The sequence below is a fragment of the Xenopus laevis genome, chromosome 6L (genome assembly GCF_017654675.1).
Source record: "Xenopus laevis strain J_2021 chromosome 6L, Xenopus_laevis_v10.1, whole genome shotgun sequence".
Lineage (NCBI taxonomy): Eukaryota > Metazoa > Chordata > Amphibia > Anura > Pipidae > Xenopus > Xenopus laevis.
The window spans coordinates 161,920,612-161,944,570 of record NC_054381.1 but is presented as its reverse complement, the minus strand read 5'-3'; the positions used below and the strand labels follow the sequence as shown (position 1 = coordinate 161,944,570).

At 45.3% G+C, this 23,959-nt stretch overlaps 1 protein-coding gene across 2 annotated transcripts; it reads right to left on the bottom strand.

Moving 5' to 3' along the window:
- Positions 1 to 1,980: 1,980 nt before the first annotated feature.
- gpaa1.L (glycosylphosphatidylinositol anchor attachment 1 L homeolog) lies at positions 1,981 to 22,410 on the bottom strand. 2 transcript variants are annotated; one of them, XM_018266353.2, is made up of 13 exons: positions 22,261 to 22,410; positions 19,712 to 19,834; positions 19,322 to 19,501; positions 18,538 to 18,649; positions 16,169 to 16,316; positions 15,952 to 16,053; positions 13,391 to 13,587; positions 13,110 to 13,306; positions 11,899 to 12,052; positions 5,415 to 5,486; positions 5,065 to 5,261; positions 4,114 to 4,284; positions 1,981 to 2,746 (listed from the first exon to the last, which is right to left on the bottom strand). In XM_018266353.2, exons 2-13 carry the CDS (start codon positions 19,783 to 19,785, stop codon positions 2,503 to 2,505), a joined length of 1,848 nt encoding a protein of 615 aa, XP_018121842.1. In that variant the 5' UTR covers positions 19,786 to 19,834; positions 22,261 to 22,410; the 3' UTR covers positions 1,981 to 2,502.
- Positions 22,411 to 23,959: the final 1,549 nt, after the last annotated feature.

The window sequence follows — 23,959 nt, the reverse complement described above, 5'->3', positions numbered from 1 at the left end:
GGGGCGAGTGCTTATTTGTACCCTGGGTACCCCTGGAACTATAGCAGGGTGACACCCCAATGTTTCTATATATCTGTAACCTTGTTATGAGCTAAGGGGGCCCAGTCTGAAGGCCAGTTAGGGGGAGATTTGGGGCGAGTGCTTATTTGTACCCTGGGTACCCCTGGAACTATAGCAGGGTGACACCCCAATGTTTCTATATATCTGTAACCTTGTTATGAGCTAAGGGGGCCCAGTCTGAAGGTCAGTTAGGGGGAGATTTGGGGCGAGTGCTTATTTGTACCCTGGGTACCCCTGGAACTATAGCAGGGTGACACCCCAATGTTTCTATATATCTGTAACCTTGTTATGAGCTAAGGGGGTCCAGTCTGAAGGTCAGTTAGGGGGAGATTTGGGCGAGTGCTTATTTGTACCCTGGGTACCCCTGGAACTATAGCAGGGTGACACCCCAATGTTTCTATATATCTGTAACCTTGTTATGAGCTAAGGGGGCCCAGTCTGAAGGTCAGTTAGGGGGAGATTTGGGGCGAGTGTTTATTTGTACCCTGGGTACCCCTGGAACTATAGCAGGGTGACACCCCGATGTTTCTATATATCTGTAACCTTGTTATGAGCTAAGGGGCCCAGTCTGAAGGTCAGTTAGGGGAGATTTGGGGTGAGTGCTTATTTGTACCCTGGGTACCCCTGGAACTATAGCAGGGTGACACCCCAATGTTTCTATATATCTGTAACCTTGTTATGAGCTAAGGGGGCCCAGTCTGAAGGCCAGTTAGGGGGAGATTTGGGGCGAGTGCTTATTTGTACCCTGGAACTATAGCAGGGTGACACCCCAATGTTTCTATATATCTGTAACCTTGTTATGAGCTAAGGGACCCAGTCTGAAGGCCAGTTAGGGGAGATTTGGGGTGAGTGTTTATTTGTACCCTGGGTACCCCTGGAACTATAGCAGGGTGACTGTTACCCCAATGTTTCTATATATCTGTAACCTTGTTATGAGCTAAGGGGGCCCAGTATGAAGGCCAGTTAGGGGAGATTTGGGGTGAGTGCTTATTTGTACCCTGGGTACCCCTGGAACTATAGCAGGGTGACACCCCAATGTTTCTATATATCTGTAACCTTGTTATGAGCTAAGGGGACCCAGTCTGAAGGCCAGTTAGGGGGAGATTTGGGGTGAGTGTTTATTTGTACCCTGGGTACCCCTGGAACTATAGCAGGGTGACTGTTACCCCAATGTTTCTATATATCTGTAACCTTGTTATGAGCTAAGGGGGCCCAGTATGAAGGCCAGTTAGGGGGAGATTTGGGGTGAGTGCTTATTTGTACCCTGGGTACCCCTGGAACTATAGCAGGGTGACACCCCAATGTTTCTATATATCTGTAACCTTGTTATGAGCTAAGGGGGCCCAGTCTGAAGGTCAGTTAGGGGGAGATTTGGGGTGAGTGCTTATTTGTACCCTGGGTACCCCTGGAACTATAGCAGGGTGACACCCCAATGTTTCTATATATCTGTAACCTTGTTATGAGCTAAGGGGGCCCAGTCTGAAGGTCAGTTAGGGGGAGATTTGGGGTGAGTGTTTTTTGTACCCTGGGTACCCCTGGAACTATAGCAGGGTGACTGTTACCCCAATGTTTCTATATATCTTTAACCTTGTTATGAGCTAAGGGGGCCCAGTCTGAAGGTCAGTTAGGGGGAGATTTGGGGTGAGTGCTTATTTGTACCCTGGGTACCCCTGGAACTATAGCAGGGTGACACCCCAATGTTTCTATATATCTGTAACCTTGTTATGAGCTAAGGGGCCCAGTCTGAAGGTCAGTTAGGGGGAGATTTGGGGTGAGTGTTTATTTGTGCCCTGGGTACCCCTGGAACTATAGCAGGGTGAATGTTACCCCAATGTTTCTATATATCTGTAACCTTGTTATGGGCTATAAGCCAGTATCCCATTAAGGCCATTGTTTGCTAGAACAGAAATGAGTAAATACTTCCACTGGATTTTCTTTTATAGAATTGCCGAACACAGACATTTGCTCTTGACCCTCAGCATCAACCTGATGTTGAAAAGAAAGTTGACTGAGGGCCCCCCAGCATTCTGACTTTGCCTCAAACACAAATCAATAGAATAATTTTGTTTGTCCAAAAAAAAAAAAGGCAGTTTAATACACTTTCAGGTGAAGAATTCCTGGTGGAGAGTGAGGGTGAAATAGATTTTTGTCTGTAAACCAGAACCACAGCCGTGTGTATAAATAAATCTGTACAATCCAAACTATCATGCACTAATTCTGCACTCTCCTTGTTTACGGCTCAATACCCTCTTTCATTCCATACCCGTTTAACCATCGCTCTCCTGAAACAATGACACAGAGGTGGGTTCAAGCCTCGCAGCCAATGACAACTGTAGATGGACTTTGCTTCAGCCTCTGGTTCAGAGAGTCCAACTTGGCCATGGTCCATTTACTTTAGGCCAAGGAACGGAGGGATATTTTTTGCCATCAGATTGTCCCCTCCTATTTCCAGAAGACAACATTCCAGAGCTGCAGCCAACACGGGTAGACAAAGAACGCGATGAAGGGAAAGAGCAACGAGCCGTAAAGGTAATGGTCCAACATGCCCCCGGCAATGGCCTGAAGGAAGAGCTGCCAGCCCTCCAGCACACTTACTGGGTACTCGATCAGCTCCCGGTAGAGGAAGATGCTGCCAAGGAGAGTGGTGGCCGGTGTGATCAGGACAAGGAGAATCGCATATAGGGCTCTATGAAGAGAAGGAGGGTTAACTCCGCGCAGTTGCTGGGAGGATATAACTGAGACCTGTCTAATCTTAATGGAATTGTTCAATATAAAAATAAAAACTCAGTAAATAGATAGGCTGTGCAAAATAAAAAAAAAGTTTCTAATATAGTTAGTTAGAACTTGAAAAAATAAAGTGGCACACTGCTATTTATTGAATCATTTAAAAGTTTAGGTGCTGGAGTGCATAGAGTGCCTAACGCATTTCGGATCCTGGTCCTCGTTAATTCCTCCGGAGTACCTTGGGAGGGGAGTTCGGGTGAGTTTGTGCTCTGCTATTGTGAATAATATAATTAATTAGCCAATAATGTAATGTATAAAGGCTGGAGTGAGTGGATGTGTAACATAATAGCCAGAACACTACTTCCTGCTTTTTAGCTCTCTTGCTTTACACTGATTGGTTACTGGGCATTAACCAATCAGAGACTTTATATGTTTTTTGTATTAGAGTTTTTTCTAACACATTATTTAAAGGTGAACCAAGGGTTAATATGGTTGTTGTGGTGAACTACGGTTTAATGGTTTTATGGGGTGGGTTTTACCTGCATTATGGGTATTTATGTCCGATTTCTGTGTGAACCAGTGTGCTTTTGAGAAAGTGGCTGGATAGCCACGAAACGCGTTAAGCTATGGTTCCTCCACATGTGATGTTTTGTCTTTTTTAATGGAATAATAATGGAACAATAAAATATGGATTTTTAAAGCGACTTTCAAGTCTATTTATCTCCCTTCATGGTGCACCGTTTTCACTTATAAAAAGACTTGAGGGGGGTCACATGGGACATAACTGTTGCTTTTGAATCTGAGCTGAATGCTGAGGATCAATTACAAACTCACTGAACAGTTATGTCCCATGTGGCCCCCCTTATAGTCACTGACTAACTCAGAGTTAGAGAGCTGAAAAGCAGGAAGTAGTGTTCTGGCTATTATGTTACACATCCACTCACTCCAGCCTTTATACATTACATTTTTGGCTAATTAACTGTATTAGATATATTTTTTATTTTGCACAGACTATTTACCCAGTTTTTATTTTTACACTGAACTGTTCCTTTAATACAAGTTTCCACAAACACTGGATATTGAAATAATATTGTTTAGAATCAAATGATTTTACTCTATGGAAATCTAGTTACAGATGAAACTAGGGGTATTACAATCAGATACCGACAGTTTATCCCTGGTAGTTAAACATGGCAGCCAGTGTTATCACTCAGACTATCCAATACAGCAATTGGCTAAGAAGCTGTGATCTTAGTTATGACAAGACTGTGTGATTCCAATAGCTGCACCGTCACACACTAGATCTGTAAAGAGAGAATTTACACTCACCTTGGCCCAGTAGGTTGCACAATGGCCACCACAGGAACAATGGTGATCGCCAGCAGGAATCCCAGAGAGAAGTTAATGAGTGAGATGCAGCCCAAAAGAACAGCGAGGTACAGCAGTGAGATCAGTTTGAGAGTCATCCAGCCCTGCTCTGAACCAGCACCAGTCAGAACTCTGTAAAGGCAAAGAAAAATATGAAATGTCTCCTGCTTTGATTATAGCAGTAAGAGACACGTATCTGTCTGTCCAGGTCAGTACATCGGCAATACACCGGCAATACAAACTATAGGTTAGTAGCACTGATAATTGTGGGTGCTACACATGGAACCGTCAAGCTGGGACAGACAAGCGTCAGTCCCTGTCAGTATTATGGGGCAGTACCTGTGAGTATTGTGGGGCAGTACCTGTGAGTATTGTGGGTCAGTACCTGTGAGTATTGTGGGGCAGTACCTGTGAGTATTGTGGGTCAGTACCTGTGAGTATTGTGGGGCAGTACCTGTGAGTATTGTGGGGCAGTACCTGTGAGTATTGTGGGTCAGTACCTGTGAGTATTGTGGGTCAGTACCTGTGAGTATTGTGGGTCAGTACCTGTGAGTATTATGGGGCAGTACCTGTGAGTATTGTGGGTCAGTACCTGTGAGTATTGTGGGTCAGTACCTGTGAGTATTGTGGGTCAGTACCTGTGAGTATTATGGGGCAGTACCTGTGAGTATTGTGGGTCAGTACCTGTGAGTATTGTGGGGCAGTACCTGTGAGTATTGTGGGGCAGTACCTGTGAGTATTGTGGGGCAGTACCTGTGAGTATTGTGGTCAGTACCTGTGAGTATTGTGGATCAGTACCTGTGAGTATTGTGGATCAGTACCTGTGAGTATTGTGGGTCAGTACCTGTGAGTATTGTGGGGCAGTACCTGTGAGTATTGTGGTCAGTACCTGTGAGTATTGTGGGTCAGTACCTGTGAGTATTGTGGGGCAGTGCAAGTCCTGCCACATAGATGGCAATAGCCGTGAGAACAACAGCCTCAGATTCAGACACAGGGAAGTGGTCAGTGGCCATCTCCTGACTCATTACTGGGAGGTAATACAGACTCAGGCCTGTGGCATGGCAGATCACTATTGGGGTAGCGAGGGACAGGATCCCCGGCCTTGGATCCTACAAAGAGACAAAGAGAAAGACAACTTACATACAAGGCCACATGAGAATAGGTTCTGAGAGATGCACATAAATCTATAATGACTGTTTCCTATAACCCTTTAGCTATAAGCACAGAAATCCTTCTCTCACCCCTTACAGACCCAACGGTACCTGCTCTGTATCCATCACTCCATCCTCTGTCCTCCCATCTGAGTGTCTCAGCTTAATCCACAAGTCCAGCGAGTAATCGCACAGTTAAGGAGAAAGCAGGGAGTTGCAGGGGGAAAGGACTCAGAATATCATGATAAAAAAAAGGATTCAGGTTATGTGCTGAATATAACAAACAGCGCTGCGCAATATGTTGGTGCTGTATAAATACATGTTCATAATAATAATAATGTGGCTGGTGCAACCCTTATACTGTCAACCTGTAACACAGCTCCTCAGTGGGAACAACTACTGTAGCCAGATAACTATGATAGTTGCCACAAAAGGCTACAGGAATGAGTAGGAGTGGGTTGAAGTGATGATGTTTATTGCTGAACCTTAAAGGGGAGATATACTGTTAAAGGAATTGTTCAGTATAAAAATAAAAACTGGGTAAAAAAATATATCTAATATAGTTAGTTAGCCAAATATGTAATGTATAAAGGCTGGAGTGAGTGGATGTCCACTTCTACATGGAGTTCTCATATAAACATGAAGGATCCACTGGAGAGCTGAATGGTGAAATACGTTTTTTGGTTTATTTGAGATGCAAATTGCACCAGAGGAAGGACCCAGGTGGTCTGAAACACTTAGCGCTATGCATCGCAAATAGATGGATTTTTGTCTTACCTGTAAAATCCTTTTCTCTCTTCATCGAAAGGGGGACACAGGCACTGTAGGGTTAACTTCACCTTCCGGGAGGAAAGGACACTAAAAAGCAAGAACTTTGACAGCCCTCCCTGGGGCCAGCCCGCCTATCCCAGCAGGCCACACCCCCCCAGGAGGCTGTCACACCCCAGAACGTTGAAAGTGTAAAAGATAACTGAGGAATTAACTAGAACTGACCAAGGAAGAACCTTGGGCTAACTTGACGGATGTCCACACAACAAGGACAAAAAAGGAGCTAAACACACTAGGGCTTGGAAGCCCCACCAGGAGGTGATGCTGGATCTAGACAGGACTGTCTAAGGAACCTTCCGCGGCCAAGCTTGAAATCGTAAGGGATGGGCGTGCCTGTGTCCCCCTTTCGATGAAGAGAGAAAAGGATTTTACAGGTAAGACAAAAATCCATCTTACTCTCTCATCTCAGGGGGACACAGGCACTGTAGGGACGTTCAAGAGCAGTCCCCAGAAGGGTGGGTAGATCAAGCTGAAGATTGCACAGCAGCGTGCAGTACCTTCCTACCGAAAACAGCCTCAGAGGAGGAGGCAACATGAACCTGGTAGAAGCGGGTGAAGGTATGGATGGAAGACCATGTGGCAGCCTTGCAGATCTGCTCCACGGACGCCATGTTCCGCGCTGCCCAGGAAGCCGCCAGTGATCTGGTCGAGTGAGCCGTGACCCTCAGGGGGGAAGGTCTACCGGCGATCTGGTAGGTCCGGTGAATCGTGGATCGTATCCATCTGGCAAGGGTGGTCTTGGAAGCTTTCAGACCCTTCCGTGGACCAGTGGGAATGACGAGGAGAGCATCACACCTGCGAAAGGAGTCGGATCTGTGAACATAACATTTGAGAGCGCGGACCACATCCAGGGAATGCAGGGCCGTTTCCTTAGAACACTTAGGGTGTGGGCAGAAGGATGGCACCACGATGTCCTGGTTGAGGTGGAAGGCCGATACTACCTTAGGCAGGAAGGTGGGTATGGGCCGGAGCACAGCTTTGTCCTGGTGGAAAATTAAGAAAGGTGAACGGCAGGAAAGTGCTGCTAGCTCGGATACTCGTCTGGCAGACGTGATAGCGAGGAGGAACACGGTCTTCCAGGTAAGAAGTACATCCGAGGCCTGAGCGAGGGGCTCGAACGGAGCACCCTGCAGAGACGACAGGACCAGGTTGAGGTCCCAACCAGGTACAGGTGCCCGAATGGGAGGGGCGAGATGCGCGACTCCCTGCAGGAAGGTCCGAACAGGAGATTTCAGTGCAATGTTGAGCTGGAAAAGTACGGACAAGGCAGAGATCTGAGACTTGAGGGAGGCAAGGCGAAGGCCTTTGTCGAGGCCCTGCTGCAGAAATCCGAGTATACGGGCCGTGCTGTAGCGATGCGGGGGAAAAGAGTGAGCGGTACACCAAGTGATGTAAGTCCTCCATGTTCTGTAATAGATACGAGAGGAGGAAGGTTTTCTGGCAGCAATCATGGTCGCTATCACTCGGTCATCAAACCCCTGCCGTTTGAGGACTAAGGTCTCAAGAGCCAGGCCGTCAAATGGAACAGATGAATATTCGGGTGGAATACTGGACCCTGGCTTAGAAGATCCTGACGATTTGGAAGATGGATGGGCTCCGTCTCTGCGAGATTGACGAGATCTGCAAACCAGGCCCTTCTGGGCCAGTATGGAGCCACTAGCATGGTCCTGACCCCCTCTCGCTTGATCCTCTTCAGTATCCTGGGAAGGAGAGGTAGGGGGGGGAAGACGTAAACGAAGTGGAACGGCCATGGAGCCGTGAGCGCGTCTACTCCTATGGCCCTTGGATCCCGTGACCGAGACATGAAAAGCGGAGTCTTTGCATTGGTCCTGGAGGCCATCAAGTCGACCTCTGGCATGCCCCATTGGTCGGTCAGAAGTTCGAACACTTCTGGGTGCAGGGCCCATTCTCCTTGATCGAGAGTTTCCCTGCTGAGGAAGTCCGCCGTCCAATTTTCCACTCCCGGAATGTGGACTGCGGAAATGGCCGGTACGTACTTCTCCGCCCAGGAGAGAATGCGCGAGGCCTCCTGCATGGCTCCCCTGCTGCGAGTCCCTCCCTGATGGTTGATGTACGCCACCGCCGTGGCATTGTCCGTCTGAATCTTGATGGTCTTGCCCCTGAGGAAGTCTGTCCAGTGAAGGAGAGCCAGGCGAATGGCTCGGAGTTCGAGGACATTGATGGGAAGAGATGTCTCTGAGGGGAGCCATCTGCCCTGTGCTGTCTGGCCTTGACACACCGCACCCCAACCCCGGAGACTGGCATCCGTGGTGAGGATGGTCCAGTGAAGGATTGCAAATGGCTTGCCCTGGTTGAGATTGGCTGGTTGAAGCCACCACCTCAGGGAAGTCCTCGTCGGAGAGGGGAGGGTGATGGGAGAGTCCAGACACGTTACCTCTGGGTCCCAGTGCGTCAGGATGGCTCGCTGAAGGGGACGAGTGTGGAGCTGAGCAAAAGGGATGGTGTCTATCGCAGAGACCATCAACCCCAGTACCTGCATGCAAGATCTGAGAGGAGTGTATGGCGAGTCCGCTAGAGAGAGAATGCGGCTGCGTAGAGTTAGAGATTTGTCCGCTGGAAGAAAGGTGCGGCAGAGCTGGGTATCGAAGAGAGTCCCCAAGAATGTCATTCTCTGCGCGGGAACCAGGGACGACTTCTTGAAGTTGATGATCCATCCGTGATGTTGCAGAGTCTGGATCACGAGGGACAGATCGGACCGATTCCTCTGGACTGATGGAGCCTTGATGAGGAGATCGTCCAGGTAGGGGGTCACTGATACCCCCTGAGACCGAAGGAGGGCTAGAACTGGGGCCAGGATCTTGGTGAAGACCCGAGGAGCCGTGGCCAGGCCGAAGGGGAGAGCCACAAATTGGAAGTGCTTCCCCAGAGAGGCAAATCGCAGGTAGCGATGATGCGCCCGGAGAATAGGGATATGGAGGTAAGCGTCCTTGATGTCGACCGAGGAAAGAAACTCCCCTGGTTCCATTGCTGAAATGACGGAACGGATGGATTCCATCCGGAAAGAAAAACGTCTGAGGCAACGATTGAGTTTCTTGAGATCCAGGATGGGGCGTATCCCTCCGTCTTTCTTGGGGACGCAGAAGAGGATGGAATAGAATCCCTGCCGCTCCTCCTCCTTGGGTACCGGTACCACTACCCCTGCCTGTTGGAGGGCGGAAATGGCCCTGAAGAAGGCTGCTCTGCGTACGGGATTGGACGGTGGGGGAGAAGAGAGAAATCTCTCCGGAGGAGGGTGTCGAAACTCTATGGAATAGCCGTGGTGGAGCACTTCGTGGACCCAGGCATCTACGAAGGAGTGAGACCAGACCTGCCGAAAGGAGAGGAGACGCCCTCCCACCCTCTCGATTCGGGAGGTGGTCAAACCTTCAGGAAGAGGATGCTTTGTCGGCAGAAGGTTTCTGAGTTTGTCTGCCAGCGGACCAGGTAGGTCTCTTCCACTTTCCCCTAAAGGAAGGGGCGCTCCTTTCTGTGGTTGGAGTCTTATTTTGTTTGGAGCGAAAGGAGCGAAATCGAGAGAAACGGCGATTAGCTGACTGCTGCTTAGGCTTGTTCTGTGGAAGGAGGGTACTTTTGCCCCCTGTAGCCTGGCTGATAATTTTATCTAGCTCAGTGCCAAATAGAACCTTGCCTGCGAAGGGAATAGAAACAAGAGACTTCTTGGATGTCAAATCCGCCGACCAATGTTTGAGCCAGAGGAAACGTCTGGCCGCTATGGAAGTGGCGGAAGCCCTGGCAATCATCTTCGCCGAGTCCAAGGATGCCTGGCAGAGGAACTGGGAAGCCTCCTTGAGTTGTTCCGCCAGCTGTAAAATAGAGGCCTGGTCAGAACCATCTATAACAGCCTGACAGAGCTGATCGGCCCAAACCTCTGAAGCGCGACTGACCCAGGCGGTAGCGAAGGTCGGTCTGAGGGCTGCACCTGAGGCGAAAAAAATGGATTTGCAGAATCCCTCCAGCCTTTTGTCAATAGGATCCTTGAATCCAGCCGCATCGGGAACTGGAATGGTGGTGGACTTGGCTAGACGGGAGATAGGTGGATCGACTGTAGGAGAGAGGCACCAAAGATCAGTGTCGTCCTTGGGAAAAGGATAGAGAAGGGCGAAGCGACGGGAAAGATTGATTTTGCGTTCTGGAGAGGCCCACTCATCCTTGACTACAGAGAAAAGTTGGTCATGTGAAGGGAACAACTTAGCAGACTTTTTCTGTCTCTTAAAAAGATCCGTGGACGGATCGGCCGAGACAGGTGGAGACACGTTGAGAGTCTCAAGAACAGATTCGATCAAACTGTCTACGTCAGAGATAGCTGCGGGAACCTCTGGTTCACGATGGGAATCCTCGTCAGAATCCCTGTCTGAAATTTGGCCATCCTCTGCAAGTTCCGACTCCTCGTCGGAGTCCGGAAGTAAGGAGGTGTTAGAAGTCTTGCGTTTCCCAGCTACCCCTGAGGGAGGTTGGGAAGCAAGCTGGGCGAGGAACTTGTCTAAGGACTCAGGAAGCCGCGCAAGTCCCTGGAGGGAAGAAATGGAACTTGCTAAATTTCGTGCCCAGAGGGGTTCAGGTACTGAATCTGATGCACCCTGGCTGTCCGTAGAAGCAGGGGCATGGGAAGGTTGTGAGCATGCCATACAAGTAGGCTCAGGGTGACCCAGGGGAAGTCTGGCGCGACAACTGGCGCATGCCAGAAAGGACACCTTGGGGACGGAAGGAACCCTGGCAGATGACTGTGTAGAACGCAGCTTGGGACCTTCCCTGGTGGGGTCTGCCATAGCCCATATGAATAGTAATATATATAAATATATAATATATATATATATCAAAATAGCCCAAGGGTCAAGAAGAGAAAATATGTAACTTGATACAGGCCTGAGGAATGACAGCCGTCCCTGGAGATGAGCCTGTAACTTCTTGGACCCAACCTTGCACTGCAAGAGTGCGGACCTTGCCTATGGAAGAGGAAGCTAACCCGCCAGTTGCCTGTGTGGGAAAAGAGTAGTCCAGATGGAGCCTGCGACAGCGAGGTGATCCGGAGGGAGCGCCGCTGAAGACTGCGCCGTCAATAGGAAAGGCGCGAAGGAAAATGGGAGGTGCGCACGCATGCGCGGTGACGTCACCGGCGAACGGCGCGAAAATCCAAAATGGCGCCTGAGAAGGGAGAACCTGTCGCTCGTCCCCAAAAGGCATGGGAGAGCGGCAGGATGGCAGCGTGTGAGTGGAAACGTCCACTGCTGGGCTAGGGGTGCGGAAGTGCTGATGAATCCAGCCGCTGCCCCCCCCCAGCCAAGAGAACTGAGCCGTAGCTCCTGTCTCCAAGTGCCTAAGGGCGCAAGGAACAGAGCAGGAGCTCCTGTCCTATCAAAATTGCCCTGCATCAACCGGGACTGAACCGGAATTCCTGCCCGGGGAACCTGCGGAAAAAATACTAATTGAAGAAATAACTAAATAAATGATTAAATAATAAAATAATAAATAATAAATTCTCCCCTGAGGGGAGAGTGTCCTCCTCCCATGAGGACACTAAAAGAACTGGGGTGTGACAGCCTCCTGGGGGGGTGTGGCCTGCTGGGATAGGCGGGCTGGCCCCAGGGAGGGCTGTCAAAGTTCTTGCTTTTTAGTGTCCTTTCCTCCCGGAAGGTGAAGTTAACCCTACAGTGCCTGTGTCCCCCTGAGATGAGAGAGTAAAACGTATTTCAACATTCAACTGTTGTGCAGGGGATAATCCAGCCTCTGTGGTTTGGGGAAAGGATATCCTGAGGATCAGAATGAGGATGATGAAGCCGACGGCCGGCATGTAAATCCCAATAGAAACAAAGCGGGACAGGCAGGGCAGCAGGTAGAAGAAGTACGACTGGTGCAGGCGCTCGGAGAGGTTGTTCAGTTTCCGAAACATTCCTTCCAGGGTCCTATGAAAGAGAAAATAATGGTGTTTAGCAAGTTACACAGAGCAATGATAATTTTTATAATGTCGTTTTTATTTCTAAATGACACTGTTTACACTGCAAATAATTCACTGTACAATATAAAATGTCATTCCTGAACCAGCAAGTGTATTTAGTTGTAATATTGGTGTGTAGGTGCATCTCAGCTCATTTTGCCTGGTCATGTGATTTCAGAAAGAGCCAGCACTTTAGGATGGAACTGCTTTCTGGCAGGCTGTTGTTTCTCCTACTCAATGGAACTGAATGTGTCTCAGTGGGACCTGGATTTTACTATTGAGTGTTGTTCTTAGATCTACCAGACAGCTGTTATCTTGTGTTAGGGAGCTGCTATCTGGTTACCTTCCCATTGTTCTGTTGTTAGGCTGCTGGGGGAGGGGTGATATCACTCCAACTTGCAGTACAGCAGTAAAGAGTGACTAAAGTTTATCAGGGCACAAGTCACATGACTGGGGGCAGCTGGGAAACTGACAATATGTCTAGCCCCATGTCAGATTTCAAAATTAAATATAAAAAAATCAGTTTGCTCTTTTGAGAAATGGATTTCAGTGCAGAATTCTGCTGTTGCAGCACTACTAACGGATGTGTTTTGAAAAAAAACATTTTTTTCCATGACAGTATCCCTTTAACACAGAGATTCACATGTCAAGTGATCTCTTACCAATGCTCTCATCTCAGAACCCCAATAAGGATGGGTGTGGGATCCTCGGCTATCTTGTCTGCATGTTTATCATACACTTAGTTGGTGACAGACACAAACGCATTTCTTTGCTATTTGACCACTGCATCTAATACACTTACTGACCCAATTTACCTGCAGCGGGGTAGTTAAAATAATAAATAGTCCTCAAAGGTGCCCAGAGCAGGAAGTTTGCCATTACTAAGGACAATTTGCCAGAAACCCCTCCACAGGTTTTACACTTTATATATGTATATATGTCTGCATTGTTCTCAGTATCTCCTCATACTCAAAACAGGCAGTTTCACAACATCAAGGTGACAGTAGGAGAAGACGGATACTTACTTTCCCACTGTGCTCAGGTCATATTTGTACTGGCGGAAGCTGTTGATACCCCGCAGGGTGATGGCTTCAATGTGGTAGCGCAGGAAGAGTCCGTGGTCCCCTTGGGGCCTCCCAGAGCCCTGCTTCAGCACCATGATCAGCATTGTCTGGAGGCTGTGCAGGTACCCGGGGAAGGTGTCAAAGTCATTTCGCTGAAGCTGAATACAGAGAGACAGAGTCACTGAGGCTCAGACATGGAAATCAGAAGAGTAAACAAATGAAAGCCAATAACAGCCACAGACCTTGCCCTGAATGGTGCAGAGTAGAGCGTTCTTCTGGCAGAAGGCATAGAACAGGCTCACCAAGTCGAGGTTGGGCAATTGCCCGTTTAAACCTTCCACCACCAAATCAAAGCTGGTGACCACATCGCTGCTCATCTCCAGAGAAACGGCTGCCTGAATGGCTCCAGCTCGACCAATCATCACAGAGGACTTTATCTCTGAAAGAACATGTGTGTAAGGGAGATCAGCAAAGCACACGCATGTATTGATATACAATTATACTGATTCAACCGTTGGGTATTTCAGCCACTGACCAACCAACCAAACAAGCACTTTTGAAAGCTTTTTCTCGGAGAGTCATAAGCGAGTGTGGGAGCTGCTAAGCGAGTATTGCATGTGAATTAAGTGTTAGGCAGCGTTAAAAACCTTAAAGGAGAACTAAACCCCTTCTGCACTAAAATCCCTCCCCCTCCCCTGTATTTTCCCCCCTCCCCCTGGCCGACCTCCCCCCCCAGGCAAATGCCCCTAAGTTGCTACTTACCCCTCGGTGCAGGTCCTGTTCACAGACGACATCTTCTCCCATGCGGCCTTCTTCCTGGATTGCCCGGCGTTTGGTGGCGCATGCGCAGTAGGAGTATTTGCCGGTTCAGCTCTACTGCGCATGCGCCGAAAGTAACAACGTTTTCTGATTTCATTGTTCGGAAACTTTGTGACTTTCGGCTCATGAGCAGTAGAGCTGAACCGGCAAATGCTCCTACTGCGCATGCGCTGCCAAAACGCCGGGCAATCCAGGAAGAAGACCACACGGGAGAAGATGGCGTCTTTGAACTCCATGGACAGGACCTCTGCCGAGGGGTAAGTGGCAAGTAGCTCAGTCTGAGTCTGAGTCTGAGTTCCCAGGCTCACTTTATAGCTGCACTAATGGCTCAGCACAATCTAGTCAGTGGCTGACTCAGGATATGATTCATAAAGCTTTAATACAAATTAATGTAAACAAGGCTCCAGGGCCTGATGTCATACACCCCCGGGTTCTAAGAGAGCTTAGTTCAGTTTTAGACCAGCCCCTATTTCTGATTTTCTCACTTTCATCTGCTATGGTGCCTATGGATTGGAGAAAAGATGATGTTATTCCAATATTTAAAAAGGGATTCAGCCTGGCAATTATAGGCCAGTAAGTCTGACATCTGTGGTGGGCAAATTATTTGAAGGCTTGTTAAGGGATTACATTCAAAATTTGATTGCTTTTTATGATGAGGTAAGTAATATGCTGGACAGTGGGGGGGGCAGTAGATGTGATCTATTTGGATTTTGCCAAAGCATTTGATACTGTGCCCCACAAACGACTGCTTTCTAAACTAAGGTCTGTTGGCCTTAAAGAAGTCGTTTGCACATGGATAGGAAACTGGCTACAGGATCGGGTACAGAGAGTGGTTGTTAATGGGACATTCTCTACTTGGAGTAAGGTTCTTAGTGGGGTCCCTCAGGGCTCAGTATTGGGGCCACTTTTATTTAACTTGTTTATTAATGACTTAGGGGAGGGTGTTGTAAGTATTGTATCAGTGTTTGCAGATGACACAAAACTATCAGCCCAATTAATTCCATTTAGGATGTGGCACTTGCAACAGGATCTTGACTAACTGGCAATCTGGGCAGCTAAGTGGCAAATGAGATTCAATGTTGATAAATGTAAAGTCCTGCACCTGGGATGTAACAATATCCACTTATACCCTTAATGGGACTGCACTAGGCAAATCCATAATGGAGACAGAGCTTGGAGTCCTTGTAGATAATAAACTTGTCTGTAGCAGGTAATGCCAGTCAGCAGCATCAAGGGCAAATAAGGTCTTGACTTGTATTAAATGGGGCAGAGAGTCACGGGAGGAGGCAATGAGATTAGAGGAGGGAAAGGGGTGTTACAGGGAGAGCTGGGAAGTGAATCAGGGGTACAGGCTGATACATTAGATAGGTACAAGGAAGGGTCGGATGCTTTATTCACCAGTAGCTCCTCACAGCAGACAGGAGAGAGCCAATGAGATTCGAGGAAGGAAAGTGGTGTTACAGGGAGAGCTGGGAAGTGAATCAGTGGTACAGGCTGATACATTAGATAGGTACAAGGAAGGGTCGGATGCTTTATTCACTAGTAGCTCCTCCCAGGAGACAGGAGGGAGCCAATGAGATTAGAGGAGGGAAAGGGGTGTTACAGGGAGAGCTGGGAAGTGAATCAGGGGTACAGACTGATACATTAGATAGGTATAAGAAGGGGTTGGATGGTGTTTAGCAAGTGAGGGAATACAGGGATATGGGAGATAGCTCATAGTACAAGTTGATCCAGGGACTGGTCCCATTTTGGAGTCAGGAAGGAATTTTTCCCTCTCTGAGGCAAATTGGAGAGGTTTCAGATGGGGTTTTCTTTTCGCCTTCCTCTGGATCAACTGGCAGATTGATTAATCCGCTGAACCTGCACAGTTCAGCGGATTAACTCTAGTAATAAATCTCTTACAGCTCTGTAGACTCCACAGTCTCGTTTAACTAATCTGATATCCAATGGAGCCTGTAATGCCAGGGAGCAGGGAAGCACATACCTGTCACATTCACATCATGGTAACCTTCCAGCCAGGCCTCCATCCCGATCAGATCGTGTTCATTCACCAGGAAGATGAGATCCTTAGCCCAGTAGATCTGCCCTTTGAGCACAGAATCAGAAATGAATGTCTATCTCTACAAGAGGTGAGTATGCAAGAAGCAATATGGACTAAGGAAGGGTCAGTACCATAGATCTGTTCGTATTGGATCTCTCACCTCTGAAGTACGAGGCCAGTGCCAGCAGAAGGCCAACAGCCTGGTTATTGTTCTGTCCTTCGCTGCAAGGAACACTCAGAACCAAAGACTCTGTACTTGCAGCACGCGGAGCTCTCAATATTCCATATACGTTAGTGCCTTTCACCATCTGTAGGGGAAGAAGTGCAACAAGAAAGAATGATGGGTAAAGTAACACAATGATTACGTTTTTTAATTGATGTGTAAGGATTATGGGTGGGGTTTATGGGTATAAAGGTGATTGTGCACTTGATTCTGTATCTTGATGTACCCCATCTCAGCAAAACGTTGATACTGTTGGTGATATAATAAAACTCGTAATCGCCCCAAATACAGAAAATAGTGTGTGCGGATCCGTAAAAATGTTGCTGTTACTAAGGGTCCTAGCCAGGTCAACGGAGGGCCAGAACCACCAGTGCAGTACAGGTGAATTACAGGAGTGCAGTTAGTTCATTACAGTAAAGCTGGCCATAGACGCAAAGATCCGATCGTACAAATCAAGGATTCGTACGATTTTCGGACCGTGTGTGGAGAGTCCTGACATTTTTCGTCCGGCAGAAATCGGTTGCTTGGTCGATGGGACAGGTTAAAAGATTTCTTTCGGTTGCCGATCATACGATTTTCAGTGGGAGACTGTCACCAGTTTTGTCGGACATAACTATCATACGATTACTGTCAGGGGCAGAATATCAGCTGATCTGTTCTTTTACTACTTTATTTCATCTGAATGGTTAGTGGCAGGTCCAAGCTCTGACCTTCCCCTATAGAACTGTGACACCACCATACTGTAAGGGATTCATCTAGGGATGCACCGAATCCACTTTTTTGGATTAAGCCGAACCCCCGAATCCTTTGTGAAAGATTTGGCCGAATACAAAACCCTAATTTGCATATGCAGATAAAGGGTGGGAAGGGGAAAACATTTTTTACTTCCTTGTTTTGTGACAAAAAGTCACACAATTTCCCTCCCGCTCCTAATTTGCATATGCAAATTAGGATTTCCGATTTGGTTCGGGCGGGCAGAAGGATTCGGCCGAATCCTGGCCAAATCCCGAACCGAATCCTGGATTCGGTGCATCCCTAGATTCATCTGTGTGTCCATTTCATTAAGAAAGTGGCAGATAGGTAAGTGTCTGATAGCTGTGTGGCAGTTGGTGTGTACTGGTGAAAGGAATAGACTCATGCACACTGCTCAGTGCTGCCAGGGTTCAACACTACTACGCAATATAAAGTAAGCGCTATATCAATTGCATCCCAATTCTGCATCAGACATATAGTGGCCAAATGACTACTAAGCAAGGCATCTAAGCAAGCTTTAGCACCACCCCCATGAGGTGGCATGGAATTGTTGATCTTAAAGGGGAACTGTGGCAAAAATTTAAATGTAATATAAACTTCCTCATACTGAAAAAAGAAACTTTCTATATATAAGCAATTAAATATTCTGCACTGTTTCTGAAATACTCAGACTGACAGTTAGATCCAATATATCTTATAGGGGGGCTCCTTTCCTAGCATGAATTAGAGGTCACTCAAATAACTGATTCCAGTAAAAACAAAATGTAACAAAATAACTGCCTTTTGCACAAATCCTGCATGTAGTGAGACATGATGTCTGGTGAGTTTAATAGAGTGAGCTCTAATACATCTTCTAGGCAAAAGGAGCCCCCCTATAAGATATATTGGATCTGTCAGTGAATATCTGACACCCAACTGCTGCATGAAGAGAGAATGAAGAGAAACAGATGCTGAGAGAGGAATAGTGAAGATAAACTTGATTATTTCAGAAACGGTGCAGAATTTCTAATTGATTATATTTAGAAAACTTCGTAAAGGAGAAGGAAAGCTCCAAGACAGTTTATTGCCAATAGATTAGCCACAATAGTGCAAGCTAGATTGCTATATTTATTCTGCAGAATGCTTTACCATACCTGAGTAAACAGCTCTACACACTGCCTCTGTTTGTTTAGGATAGAAGCTGATATATAAGCTTGGTGTGACATCACTTCCTGCATCTCTCCCTGCTCACTTACAGCTCTGAGCTCAGATTACAGTAGGGATGGGAGGAGGGAGAGGAGCAAACTGAGCATGCTCAAGCCCTGCCCCGGGAAGTCTGATACAGAAGCCCATGAGTACACGATAAAAGGAAAGAAATGCTGTATTTCTTGGACAGAGGACTCAGAGCAGGATTACTTTACTGGTGTATTTATATAGACCTTTCTGATAAAGCTTACTTAATTTTAGCCTTTCCTTCTCCTTTAATTCATCGTGCTAAAGCTTATATTACATTTTAATTTTCGCAACAGTTCCTCTTTAACAAACACGCAGATCACAGATCACCGCTTACGTACAAATCGTTCCGTGGTCTCATCAGGAAAGGGCAGAGTTCGGACAAAGCTCTGAGAATAGACTTCCAAGCCCAGTCCACTCATGGTCCTCTCCAGCCAGGCCACTGGGGACCCCCTGCAGGGACAAAAAGCCAAACATTGTTATTATTAGGTTATTATCATGTGACACCAGCTATGAGGATGCGGTTTTATACACCAACCACTTCTAAAACTGCATACTAGTTATACCATCACGGTCTGTAAAATAAAATGTTTTACATGGGATTAAAGAGGTGGTTCACCTTTTCAGTTAATTTTTAGTAAGCAACTTTTCAATTGGTCTTCATTATTTATTTTTTTGTTATAGTTTTTGAATTATTTGCTTTCTTCTTCTTCTGACTCTTTCCAGCTTTCAAATGGGGGTCACTGACCCTATCTAAAATAAACAAATGCTCTGTAAGGCTACAAATGTATTGTTATTGCTACTTTTTATTGCTCATCGTTCTATTCAGTTCTCTCCTATTCATATTCCAGTCTCTTATTCAAATCAATGTATGGTTGCTAGGGGAATTTGGATTCTAGCAACCTGATGCTGCTAAATAAAAAGATAAATAACCCAAAAACCACAAATAAGGAAAAATGACAACCAATTGCAAATTGTCTCAGAATATCCCTCTCTACGTCATACTAACAGTTATTTTAAAGGTGTACAACCCCTTTAAGGTCCAGCCCAGATTAAGGAACCATGTCTGCTATTTAGGACAAGTCCCCAGATTATTGTCTGAATTACAGCATGGACATCACTCACCCTGCTGACTTTTTGTGCGCTGCAAATTCCCGGGCGTAGGAGACGGCTCTCTCCCCAGACACAAACTGCTCCTCTACCATAGTAGATCCCATGGAATTCTCTGAGATATAGGAGCGCAGGGTGAAAGGGTGGAATGCCAGGCCCAGGAACCAAACCACACCAACCAGGTAACTGAAAATACTGCAGGAGACAAAGGAAAGATAAATACGTTATTGGAATTTGCACTGTAGAACAGACTGACCAATTGCTGCACAGCTTTGTGTCTTTCCATCACACAATACAAATACACAATAAGGTGGTTTTTGCTCTATTTAATCAGGGGCCAAAGCAAAGATGGTAAATGTAAAATAATACATCAGAGTAGTTTTAGTTCTTTAGCTTCTTACTCACCACAGTGGGGTGTTCAGTTGGGTGATGATTCGGGACAAGGCCTGGCGGCGATTTGGATCAGAGAGGAGCCCCATGATTTACTGTTCTCCAAACTACCTCGATTTATTGCTCCCCCGCTCCCTCCTGCTGAGGGTGAAAGAGACACAGTATTACTGTATATGGGTCTATATGTGAGTGCATTACTGTATAAACGTCTATATGCGAGTGCATTACTGTATATACGTCTATATGTCAGTGTATTAGTGTATATACGTCTATGTGTCTATATGTCAGTGTATTAGTGTATATACGTCTATATGTCAGTGTATTACTGTATATAGGTCTATATGTCAGTGTATTACTGTATATACGTCTATATGTCAGTGTATTAGTGTATATACGTCTATATGTCAGTGTATTAGTGTATATACGTCTATATGTCTATATGTCAGTGTATTAGTGTATATACGTCTATATGTCAGTGTATTACTGTATATACGTCTATATGTCTATATGTCAGTGTATTAGTGTATATACGTCTATATGTCAGTGTATTACTGTATATACGTCTATATGTCAGTGTATTAGTGTATATACGTCTATATGTCAGTGTATTAGTGTATATAGGTCTATATGTCAGTGTATTAGTGTATATACGTCTATATGTCAGTGTATTAGTGTATATACGTCTATATGTCAGTGCATTACTGTATATAGGTCTATATGCGAGTGCATTACTGTATATACGTCTATATGTCAGTGTATTAGTGTATATACGTCTATATGTCAGTGTATTAGTGTATATAGGTCTATATGTCAGTGTATTACTGTATATACGTCTATAAATCAGTGTATTAGTGTGTATAGGTCTATATGTCAGTGTATTACTGTATATACGTCTATAAATCAGTGTATTAGTGTATATAGGTCTATATGTCAGTGTATTACTGTATATACGTCAGTGTATTACAGTATATACGTCTATATGTCAGTGTATTACAGTATATACGTCTATATGTCAGTGTATTACTGTATATAAGTCTATATGTCAGTGTATTACAGTATATACGTCTATATGTCAGTGTATTAGTGTATATACTTCTATATGTCAGTGTATTACAGTATATACGTCTATATGTCAGTGTATTAGTGTATATAGGTCTATATGTCAGTGTATTACTGTATATACGTCTATAAATCAGTGTATTAGTGTATATAGGTCTATATGTCAGTGTATTACTGTATATACGTCAGTGTATTACTGTATATACGTCTATATGTCAGTGTATTACAGTATATACGTCTATATGTCAGTGTATTACAGTATATACGTCTATATGTCAGTGTATTACAGTATATACGTCTATATGTCAGTGTATTACAGTATATACGTCTATATGTCAGTGTATTAGTGTATATACGTCTATATGTCAGTGTATTACAGTATATACGTCTATATGTCAGTGTATTACAGTATATACGTCTATATGTCAGTGTATTACAGTATATACGTCTATATGTCAGTGTATTACAGTATATACGTCTATATGTCAGTGTATTAGTGTATATACTTCTATATGTCAGTGTATTACAGTATATACGTCTATATGTCAGTGTATTAGTGTATATAGGTCTATATGTCAGTGTATTACTGTATATACGTCTATAAATCAGTGTATTAGTGTATATAGGTCTATATGTCAGTGTATTACTGTATATACGTCATTGTATTACTGTATATACGTCTATATGTCAGTGTATTACAGTATATACGTCTATATGTCAGTGTATTACAGTATATACGTCTATATGTCAGTGTATTACAGTATATACGTCTATATGTCAGTGTATTACAGTATATACGTCTATATGTCAGTGTATTAGTGTATATACGTCTATATGTCAGTGTATTACAGTATATACGTCTATATGTCAGTGTATTACAGTATATACGTCTATATGTCAGTGTATTACAGTATATACGTCTATATGTCAGTGTATTACAGTATATACGTCTATATGTCAGTGTATTACAGTATATACGTCTATATGTCAGTGTATTAGTGTATATACGTCTATATGTCAGTGTATTACAGTATATACGTCTATATGTCAGTGTATTACAGTATATACGTCTATATGTCAGTGTATTACAGTATATACGTCTATATGTCAGTGTATTACAGTATATACGTCTATATGTCAGTGTATTACAGTATATAGGTCTATATGTCAGTGTATTAGTGTATATACGTGTGTATGTCAGTGTATAGATGGATATATCTATATATTATACATATTTACACATTTCCATGCTTTACATTAGTAATAAATGATAATAAAACAATAATATTCCCCAGTCAGTGTAAATAAAGGAGGAGGGAGTCACAGTGAGAGATGAATCATTAAAGGCACAAGGAGCCCATTTCTCCTCTCCCCCATGTACATTATTAACTGTTGCAACACCAGGAGGAAATGGGGGACCCCCACAATGAACTCCCCTAGTTCTGCCCGAGGAGGGATAAAAAAAACAGCTTCTTCCCCATTCCCTCAGCAGACGCTACACCCACCTCTGAACAACCTGTCCGTCCACTTCCTGTCACCGCATTAGCACCGCCCGCCGCCCTGTGACATCACTGCACCACGTGATCCTCAGACTGGATACTGGGAGGACGGGGGATGCGTTCCAGGAAGAAGCGCGTGCGTTCCGGAAGTGAAGGGACTGGACTGAAAGCGCTGAGATTTTACAGTAAATCGAGGGCGGGACCGGGTAACCGTGTGACTTCAACACTCATTTACGTTAATGACTCGGTGTTTGTGTGGAAATGTAGTGGGAGTTGTGTTGTCACGAGCAGTAACGTCTCTGCTTCTGCCCCAGAAGTTTTCACCTCACGAATTTATCTGTTCAGGATTTGAGGGGCAAAAATTTATTTTTTTCGAGGGAAAAAAAAAACATTTTTCGAGGTTTTTTATGTTTTGATGTCGCAAAAAAGCTCAAATCTGAAAATCTTGTATAAGTCGATGGGGAGGCTCCATCTCAAACTCCTCCCCCTTGGGTTTAGCCCAAAAATCACTCCCACCTTTTTGGTCTTTTGGGTAAAAAATTGAACCCAGAAAAATTGCCCAATTTGGGGTTTTGCTTGGTTTTTTTTGACTGATCCAATTATATTGAGTAAATTTATTAACAAATAAGACAAAATCAGCCGGAGGAGTTTGGTCAAGTTTTATTGGGACAATGAGATCATTTCGCAATTTAGTAAATAACCCCCTTCGGCTTCAAGTTCCTGTCGTTCCCAAAGAAAAGGATTCTCTTGAATTTGACAAAAATCTGTTTGGATGTGTAGGAACCTTCATACCTCCCAACTGTCCCGTTTTTAGAGGGACAGTCCCTCGTTTGTCCTGGAAAGTCCAGTTTTTCTCTGCACTGAACAGCCAGAAAAAGAAACAAAGTTTCTAACTTCATTGGCTTTTGGCAGAGAGCCCAGAACAGCTGCAGATAAGATACTTTTGTAACAATTTTGAGATAAGCAAATAAGTAATTGTAACAATTTAGATAAGGAGGTCCCTTGGGAGAAGTCACAGCTTAAAGGACAATTCACCTTCATTAGTAAAACTGTAATAACTGAAAAAAAACAGAAATGTGTTCAAACTTTTATAATCTGCCTAAATCTTGTAAAACGAACATGGTAATTAGGGGGTGTGGCCGCAAAACAGGCGTGGTCCAAAAAATGTCGCCACCCTACGTGCGCGGCAACTTTTTTTAGGGATGCACCGAATCCACTTTTTTGGATTCGGCCGAACCCCCGAATCCTTCGCGAAAGATTCAGCCAAATGCCGAACCGAATCCGAACCCTAATTTGCATATGCAAATTAGAGGTTGGAAGGGGAAAGCATTTTTTACTTCCTTGTTTTATGACAAAAAGTCACACGATTTCCCTCCCCGCCCCTAATTTGCATATGCAAATTATGATTCGGTTCGGCATCCCTAACTTTTTTGTCTTTCTTTTTTCCCCCAAAATATTGGGAGGTGTGTCATTGCCTTAGTGTCCCCCTGTACCTCCCACTGTGCCTACCCCCCACTGTTTTATGGTCTGGCCACACAGGCAAATTCGGGGAGATTAGTCGCCAGGCGACAAATCTCTTCTTTGCGTCGACTAATCTTTCTGATCTGCCTTCCGCCAGCTAAAATGTAATTCGCCTGGGGTCAGGTACACTGAGAGCTTCGTTTTCTGATGTCGCCCACAATTGTCTCACAGTGAAACTTCGTGC